Source organism: Colobus angolensis, unplaced genomic scaffold, assembly GCF_000951035.1.
Source record: "Colobus angolensis palliatus isolate OR3802 unplaced genomic scaffold, Cang.pa_1.0 Scaffold278, whole genome shotgun sequence".
NCBI classification, from domain to species: Eukaryota; Metazoa; Chordata; class Mammalia; order Primates; family Cercopithecidae; genus Colobus; species Colobus angolensis.
Genome location: NW_012116021.1, coordinates 198,474 through 208,150, shown reverse-complemented (window position 1 = coordinate 208,150; position 9,677 = coordinate 198,474). Strand labels below are relative to the sequence as shown.

Below are 9,677 nucleotides of genomic sequence, written 5' to 3'. Positions count from 1 at the left end.
AGACCAGCCTGAGCAACATGGCAAACCCCTTCTCTACTAAAAATACAAAAATTAGCCAGGCGTGGTGGCATGCTCCTGTAGTCCCAGCTACTTGGGAGGCTGAGGCAGGAGAATGGCGTGAACCCGGGAGGCGGAGATTGCAGTGAGCTGAGATCCGGCCACTGCACTCCAGCCCAGGCGACAGAGCAAGACTCCATCTCAAAAAAAAAAAAAAAAAAAAAAATAGTCTTGCTCTGTCACCCAGGCTGGAGTGCAATGGCACGATCTCAGCTTACTGCAACCTCTGCCTCCTGGGTTCACCGGGTTCAAGTGATTCTCCTGCCTCAGCCTCCTGAGTATCTGAGATTACAGGCACCCACTACGACACCTAGCTAATTTTTATGTTTTTAGTAGAGATGGGGTTTCACATGTTGGCCAGGCTGATCTCTAGCTCCTGATCTCAGGTGATCAACCTGCCTTGGCCTCCCAAAGTGCTGGGATTACACAACGTGAGCCACCACGCCCGGCCATAGTAAAAATCTGTAAGTTTTTCAATTAAGTCACAAATCAAAAAAATTTCAGATTGTGTGCCGAGATGTTTTTAATAACAGCTTTGAGATATAATCCACATACTATACAATGTACTTAAAGTGTATAATTCAGTGATTTTTAGAATATTCAGAGTTGTGCAATCATCACTGCAATCAATTTTAGAACATTTTTATCACCCCTTTAAAATCCCATTAGTGGTCAATCCCCTTTCACCTCATGGTCCAAATTCTCCCCACCCCCAACTACAAATCTACTTTTTGGCTAGGCAAGGTGGTGCACACCTATAATCCCAGCACTTTGGGAGCCCAAGGTGGGAGGACTACTTGAGCCCAGGAGTTCAAGAACAGCTTGGGAGACTGCCTCTACAAAAAAAAATTTTTTTTTTTTTTTTTTTGAGATGGAGTCTCACTCTGTCACCCAGGCTGGAGTACAGTGACACGATCTCAGCTCACTGCAACTTCTGCCCCCTGGATTCAAGCGATTCTCCTGCTTCAGCCTCTTGAGTGGCTGGGATTACAGGTGCCCACCACCACGCCCAGCTAATTTTTGTATTTTTAGTAGAGATGGGGTTTCACCATATTGGCCAGGCTGGTCTCAAACTCCTGACCTCGTGATCCACCGGTCTTGGCCTCCCAAAGTGCTGGGATTACAGGCGTGAGCCACCGTGCCTGGCCTAAAAAAAATTTTTTTTTGTTTAAGTTAGCTGGGTGTGGTGGCTCACATCTGCAGTCCCAGCTACTCGGAGGCTGAGGTGGGAGGATCACCTGAGCTTAGGAGGTTGGGGCTGCAGTGAGCCATGATCATGTTACTGCACTTCAGCCTAGGTGAAAGATGTCTCAAAAAAAATACAAACCCCAAATCTACTTTTTACCTATTCTGGAGATATCATATAAACGGAACCATAGCTGTTGTGGTCTTTTGTGACTTGCTTCTTTGACTTAGCATAATATTTTCCAGGTCTATTGCCAAATAATATTCCATTGTATGGCTATATACTACATTTTATTTACCCATTCATGAATTGATGGCCATTTGTTTTGTTTTGTTTTGTTTTCACTTTTTGGCTATTGTAAGTAATGCTGCTATAAACATTTGTGTAGTTTTCGTATAAATGTGTTTTCATTTATTTTTGGTAAATACCCAGTAATAAAATTGCTGGGTTGTATGAACTCCCTTAAACTGAGGGGCTGGGTGCAATGGCTCATGTCTGTAATCCCAACACTTTGGGAGGCTAAGGTGGGAGGATTGCTTGGGCCCAGAAGTTCAAGACCAGCCTGAGCAACATGGCAAACCTTTAAAAAAAAAAAAAAAAAAAACACGAAAATTAGCCAAGTATAATAGCATGTCTGTGGTCCCAGCTACTTGGGAGACTAAGGCGGGAGAATTGCTTGAGCCTGGGATGTTGAAGCTGCAGTGAGCTATGGTCACACCACTGCACTCCAGCCCAGGTGACAGTGAGGCCCTGTCTCAAAAAACAAAAAAACAGCGGCCGGGCGCGGTGGCTCAAGCCTGTAATCCCAGCACTTTGGGAGGCCGAGACGGGCGGATCACGAGGTCAGGAGATCGAGACCATCCTGACTAACCCGGTGAAACCCCATCTCTACTAAAAAATACAAAAAACTAGCCGGGCGAGGTGGCAGGCGCCTATAGTCCCAGCTACTCGGGAGGCTGAGCCAGGAGAATGGCGTGAACCCGAAAGGCGGAGCTTGCAGTGAGCTGAGATCCGGCCACTGCACTCCAGTTTGGGTGACAGAGCGAGACTCTGTCTCAAAACAAAAACAAAAACAACAACTGAAGAACTACCAGACTGTTTTCCAAAGAGGCTGCACTGTCTTGCATTCCCACGAGCAGTGTTTGAGGGTTCTAGTTTCTCTAGATTCTCACCAGTACTTGTTGCTATATATATATATATTTTTATTATAGCCATCCTGTTGGCTGTGGTTTTGATTTGCATTTCCCTAATGACTAATATTGAGCATCTTTTCATGTGTTTATTGGCCATTTGTATATCTTCTTTGGAGAAATGTCTATTCAGATTCTCTGCCTATTGTGCTAGATTTTTTTATTCAGGAAAATGATCACTTTACCTTGTAGATATGTTACAGAGACAGGCAGCCCTGCTTGTAAACCTTCGTCAGGATCCTAGAATATATAATACCTCTATTAGGTTAGGTAGGTTAGGAGCATAGGACCCTTTGGCAGGAATTCAGGGCCATTCATTTTACATCTGTTGAACAACTACTATGCATTAGGGTGTGGTAAAATGAAGATGAATAAGATATGGTGGTCCTTGTCCTTGAGTTTATGGTCTACTAGGGGCCTGGGGGGAAAATGGCAAGTGAGTGACAAGTCCACAGGTCTCCAGAGGAGGTGGTGGCAGATAGAAGGAACTGAACGTACAAAGCACGGTGGCATCAGAAAATGAGGGCTGCATGTGGTTTATTGAGGGGAACTGTTCGGGGAATGCCCAGGAAGTTCAGTTGGCTGGAGACTTGAGTGACAAGTGGCAGAGATTAGCAAACTCGGAGAGAGGTTTAGAAGGCCTTTCCACAGAAGGTGGTTGAACTATTTCCTGAGAGCAATGGGACCTTTGAAGGGGAGTAGTTAAGCAGGGAGCTGATGGGATTTGTTGTTATGAACAACTAGCTGTTCTGTGGAGACTGGCTGGGCAGGGGTAGTTCTGTCAGACTGAGGAGACTGGTATACTTAAGTAATGACCTTCAGAGCAGTGCCCCCGGCTGGCCTGTCTGGAAGCCAGGGTTTTGCATCCAGATCAAATATTGGCCACAGATTGGATCTTAAAAGTTATTTTTAATAAAATGCTAATATTAGGATTTTAACTTGTGCATTCTTGTGTCTTCAAAATGAAGTGCAAAAGGAGTGTTTGCCTGGGGAAGCTCTTTAGTTGGACTTTAGTTGAGATTATGTTAAATAAATGCCTTACTGTTAACATTTCTTTTTTTCTTTTTCTGTTGGACTTGAACCGTTAACATTTCTAAACTGAAGGGAGTACAGTAAATTCTTTTAAACGTTTGTCAGTATTGGGTGTTGGTATGGCCATCTGGTATAGGCAACAGGTACTTGTGTAGAAATGTTTCTTCAACAGGAACAGGCAGCCTCTAAACTGGGATTTCGTGGCTGGAGATATTTTGGATGTGAATGTATTAACAGCTTTGGAGAGACACATTGTTAGAGATCTAGGCTGGTGACTTGTAGAACCACCGAAAGCTCTGAGACAGGGGCTAATGAAAGTCTCTAGCTCCAACTGGGTGTGGACGGCACACAAACAGCTAAGTGTTTAAGTGATTTGCTGCAGGCTTCTCAGCTGACTGGAAGCAGAGAACATCTAGATTGCAGTTTCTCTGGTGTCAGGGTAGTCTTAGTTGTCCTGTTATACCTAAGAAAAGGGAGAAAAATTTCTATTCTTTAAATGTTCTGTAAATCAGACTAATGGTTCTAATTTTTAAAGTAAACTTTTCTTAAAAGATACAGAAGCCAGTTAAATTTGTATTTTAGATAAATAACCTTTTTGTTAAAATAAGCTTTTGGCAATTGAAGAATAACATACATTCAGAAACGTACAGAAATCAAGTGTAAACTCAGTGAATTTTTCACAGTTGATGCACCTGTGTAAGCAGCAACCCAGAAGCCCTCTACCAGTCACTGCCTCCCCTGAGCCAAAAGAACCACTATCCTGACTTCTGAAAGCATAGATTAGTTTGGGCTGATTTTTTGTTTGTTTGTTTTCGTTTTTCAGATAGGGTGTTGCTTTGTTGCTCGGGCTGGAGTGCAGTGATCACAGCTCACTGCAGCCTCATCCTCCCATGCTCAAGCAATCCTCCCACCTCAGCCTCCTGAGTAGCTGGGACTATAGGCATACGCCACTGTGCCCAGCTAATTTTTTTTTTTTTTTTTTTGATAGACACAGAGTCTCCCTGTTGCCCAGGATGATCTCAAACTCCTGAGCTCAACCAATCCTCCTGCCTCGGCCTTGCAAGGTGCTAGGAATACAGGCATGAACTACCATGCCTGACCAGTTTTGCCTGTTTTTGAACTTTATGTCAATAGAATCACATAGTGATACACACTTGCGTATCTGGTGGCTTTTGCTTAGCCTAAAGTGTTTTTTTTTCTTCCTCTTCCCCTTACAACTTTTTTTTAAGTTGTTTCTTTGACTTCATTAAAAAAATGAAAAGATTTGAAGTATAATTCATACACAGTAAAACGGACTCACTTTACAGGTAGTTTCAATTGTATACTGTCATATAATCACCATCAAGATCTAGAACTATTTCATCACCCCAAAAAGGTAAAATTTTAAAAATAAATAAATAAAATAGAAAAATAATAATTTGAGCTTTCCATGTCATGTGTAGTGTGTTCATTTCCTTTTTTGAGACAGTTTCGCTCTGTTGCCCAAGCTGGAGTTCAGTGGTACGGTCTTTGCTCACTGCAACCTCAGCTCACTAGAAACCCCACTTCCTGGGTTCAAGCGATTCTCCTGCCTCAGCCTCCCCAGTAGCTAGGATTACAGGCACACCACCACACCCAGCTAATTTTTTGTGTTTTTAGTAGAGACGGGGTTTCCCCATGTTGGCCAGGCTGGTCTCAAACTCCTGATCTCAAGTGATCTGCTCCCCTTGGCCTCCCAGAGTCCTGGAATTATAGGTGTGAGCCACTGCACCCAGCCGGTTTGTTCATTTTCATTGCTGTATTATTGCACTGTAGGAATGTACTATTCATTCTGTTGATAGACATCTAGGCTGTTTCTGTTTCCATGATATTATGAGTAGTGCTTCTCTAACCATTCTCATATGTGTCTTTGGTGAGTGTTCATTTCTGCTAGGTATGTATGTAGAGGTAGAACTGCTGGGTTCAGATTTAGTAGATAGACTGCCAACAGTTTTTAAAATAGTTGTACTAATTTACACTATGCCAGCAGCATATGAAAGTTCTCACTTTTCTATATACTCACCAACACTTAATGTTGTCTTTTTAACTTTAGCCATTCTTTGAGCTGCTAGTTGTAATTTAAGAAGAATAGGCTGGGTGAGGTGGCTCATGCCTGTAATCCCAGCACTTTGGGAGGCTGAGGTGGGTGGATCACTTGAGGTCAGGAGTTTGAGACCAGCAGAGCCAACATGGTGAAACCCTATCTCAACGGTTTAACTTTAGCCATTCTTTGAGCCGCTAGTTGTAATTTAAGAATACTAGGCTGGGCGCAGTGGCTCATGCCTGTAATCCCAGCACTTTGGGAGGCCAAGGCGAGTGGGTTTTTGTGTTTTTGTAAAAATACAAAAATTAGCTGAGCGTGGTGGCGCATGCCTGTGATCTGAGCTACTTGGTAGGCTGAAGCAGGAGAATCACTTGAACCTGTGAGGCGGAGGTTGCAGTGAGCTGAGATCACGCCACTGCACTCCAGCCAGGGCAACAGAGTGACACTCTGTCTCAAAAAAAAAAAAGAAGAACGAAAAACTAAATAAAATTAAAAGGCCAGGCACGGTGGCTCACATATGTAATCCTAGCACTTTGGGAGGCTGAGGAGGGAGGATCACTTGAGGCCGGGAATTCGAAACCCGCCTGGCCAACATGGCAAAACCCCATCTCTACTAAAAATACAAAAATTAGTTGGGCGTGGTAGCACGTGCCTGTAGTCCCACCTATTCGGGAGGCTGAGTCAGGAGAATCATTTGAACGTAAAAGGTGGAGGTTGCAGTGAGCCAAAATCGCACCACTGCATTCCAGCCTGGGTGACAGAGCAAGACGCTGTCTCAAAAAAAAAAAAAAAAAAAAAATACAAAAAAAAACCCAAAAAATAGTAATAAATTGCCAGATATTTTTGTAGGAGTTTCTTACCAGCAAGTTCTTGTGTTAGTTTAGTTTACCAACATTTTTATCTGGTTTTTCTTCAGTAAAAGTATTTATAATTCTGTATTATACGTCCATAGATAGATGATTGTTGAAAGTCCAGAAGGTTGAGCTTCCATGATGTAATATGATATGAAATCTTGCATTGCTAGTGGTATTTGGTAGGAAAAGGGATGGGGAGTGGTTAAAGGTGAATTAGGTTGAATGCCTGTTTTCAATTTGTTTTTTTCTCGAGGCCACTGAGAAGCCAGTATTTTTAGTTCTTGAAAATAGTGCTTTTGGCCGGGCGCGGTGGCTCAAGCCTGTAATCCCAGCACTTTGGGAGGCCGAGACGGGCGGATCACGAGGTCAGGAGATCGAGACCATCCTGGCTAACATGGTGAAACCCCGTCTCTACTAAAAAATACAAAAAAAACTAGCCGGGTGAGGTGGCAGGCGCCTGTAGTCCCAGCTACTCGGGAGGCTGAGGCAGGAGAATGGCGTAAACCCGGGAGGCGGAGCTTGCAGTGAGCTGAGATCCGGCCACTGCACTCCAGCCCGGGAGACAGAGCGAGACTCCGTCTCAAAAAAAAAAAAAAAAAGAAAGAAAATAGTGCTTTTAGTCCGGAGGCTGTGACTGATGTAACTAACAGGTCTTAGGTTTTGGTTTTCAGTGAGGTGCTGGCGGAGGAGTCCATAGTATGTCTGCAGAAAGCCCTAAATCACCTTCGGGAAATATGGGAGCTAATTGGGATTCCAGAGGACCAGCGGTTACAAAGAACTGAGGTGGTAAAGAAGCATATCAAGGTGGGTTGAATAGTACTGGTCTCTGCATTGGACCTGGGTAAGGATGTTGGTGTCTCACCTGAGATAGCATGCAGAAGGGACATGTGATCATCGGCATTGGAATAGCACAGGCTCTTCCTGTTTGGTTTGGTTTGGTTTTGAAGTCCCTTCTTGAAATTTGAAGAAGCTGGGCACGGTGGCTCATGCTTGTAATCCCAGCACTTTGGGAGGCCGAGGCGCTTGAGGTCAGGAATTCAAGACCAGCCTGATCAACATGGTGAAACTCCGTCTCTACTAAAAATACAAAAATTAGTTGGGCATGGTGGTGAGCACCTGTAATCCCAGCTACTCGAGAGGCTGAGACAGGAGAATCTATTGAACCTGGGAGGTGGAGGTTGCAGTGAGCCGAGAATGTGCCATTGCACTCCAGCCTGGCCAACAGAGTGAGACTCCATCTCAAAAAAAAAAAGAAAAAAGAAATTTGAGGAGTTTGGTATTGGTGTTGGGAGTTTTTTTTCTCCATTGCCCCAAACTTATGGACTGTTTTCCCTCTTGTAGGAACTCCTGGATATGATGATTGCTGAAGAGGAAAGCCTGAAGGAAAGACTCATCAAAAGCATATCCGTCTGTCAAAAAGAGCTGAGCACTCTGTGCAGCGAGTTACGTGTTGAGCCATTTCAGGTCCGTGGCAGCCCACCCGGTCTCTGGGGATCTGTCTAGGGCCTGAGATTTAGGAAGTAGCGTTGACTTGGGCCAGCAGATGGAAGGCTTCCTCATAGGGATGGAGCTAGACATGAGAAGTGGGGAAAACATGCTGCGTAATTAGGCCCAGCAGGGTAATTCTCAGCTCTGTAGAGAGTTGCCCTGATAAGAAGTGAAGCAACTAATAGATCATCAAAAAGAAGCTGCTGCTTACCATAGTTTTGCTTTGTAGGGAATATTAATTTTTTTTTATAAACTCTGAGAAAAAGGTAGGCATAGATGGTGCTGCACTATTCTTTCTCTGAAAGAAAATGAAAACAGGAACAAAAGTAATGATAAAAAGGAATACTACGAAAAAAACAAACCTTTGTGGGTTTTATCATACCCAGAAGCTGCATACCACTGAACCAGCCAAAATAGCTACTTCAGAAGAAATGTCTCAAAAGCTGGAATATTGGGAGTGCATAGTCCAGTTCAGAGCATGCCATGACATCCATCTGGGTACGGAGCTGAGAAGTGGCTATACTGTGGTCCACTGCAAGTCAGGGACTTGAGTGAGGACACCAGAAAGGATGAAATGAATAACAGATGGGGTCCTGAAAAATCTCTGCTTAGAACCAGTAAAAACAGTGCCAGGATCATAAAAATTCAGACAGATGTGGAGCTTGGAAAGATAATGAGTACATCCATAAGGTTCTCAGGTCCCTCTTCCTGTTACAGGAAGACCTGCCTGGGTATCTATTTGGAGTTAGCTTAGGAGGGAGACCACCTTTAAAGGGCAAAGGATAATTCATACCTGGTAGCCAAGAGCAATCAGGCAGAAGAGAACATGAAGTGGAGCTTCCTGGAGTCAACATAAATGTCATAAATATAATTGATTTTGGACATAGTTTCTCTTTTTTCACATTCGATGTGAAATTGGGCGAGAAGTGAGGTGTACAATGATACATCTCCCTTAAGTTGCCTAATATTCCTAGTTCACAATGTTAAATGAAATTGTGTAAATTTATAGGACATATAGGAAAAATATTTATGTCCTATAAAAAAATGCCACTTTTTTTTTCTTGTTAACCAGTTAGGAGTAGAGCAGGGACTACCAGATGGGTTTTTGTTGGTAAGGTGAGATGATGTTCATAGGATTAGCAGGGTGAGTATTTAGGTATGGGCTAGGCATGCCACCCTAAAGCTAACCCAAAGGAAGCTTTCCAGCCAATTTGCGCATTTATTTATTTATATATTTATTTAGAGACACAGTCTCGCTGTGTTGCCCAGGCTGGAGTGCAGTGGTGCAGTCTCGGCTCACTGCAACCTCCACCTCCCAGGTTCAAGTGATTCTCCTGCCTTAGCCTCCCAAGTAGCTGGGATTACAGGTGCCTGTCACCATGCCTGGCTAATTTTTCTATTTTTAGTAAAGAGCAGGTTTCACCATGTTGGCCAGGCTGGTCTCCAACTGCTGACCTCATAATCCCAAAGTGCTGGGATTTTGGTGTGAGCCACCGCGCCTCCCAAAGTGCTGGGATTATAGGTGTCAGCCACGTGCCTGGCTGCCAACTTAGACTTTTTATACAAGTGTCTAGTGCCTGGAGTAGTCTAATCATAGAGACAAAAGGTAGAATGGTGGTTGCCAGGCTTGGAGAAAGGAAAAAAATGGGGACTTATTGTTTGAGTATGAAGTTTCACTTTTGCAAGAGGAAATGAGTTTTGGAGGTGATGGTCATGATTGCACAGCAATATGACTGTACTTAATACCACTGAACTGTACACTTAATGGTTAAGATGGTAAATTTTATGTTATATGTATTCCTTTTTTT

General features: G+C 43.6%; 1 protein-coding gene across 3 annotated transcripts in view; it reads left to right on the top strand.

The window, feature by feature from the left end:
• PRC1 (protein regulator of cytokinesis 1) overlaps positions 1–9,677 on the top strand; it is a 29,445-nt gene that overhangs the window by 3,231 nt on the left and 16,537 nt on the right. For 2 of the 3 annotated variants that reach the window (XM_011948272.1, XM_011948271.1), the window contains exons 2-3: positions 7,053–7,185; positions 7,723–7,845. In XM_011948272.1, the coding sequence (XP_011803662.1) occupies positions 7,053–7,185; positions 7,723–7,845 (256 nt within the window). The remainder of the gene's footprint in view (positions 1–7,052; positions 7,186–7,722; positions 7,846–9,677) is intronic. The other variant, XM_011948273.1, reaches the window with a different exon arrangement.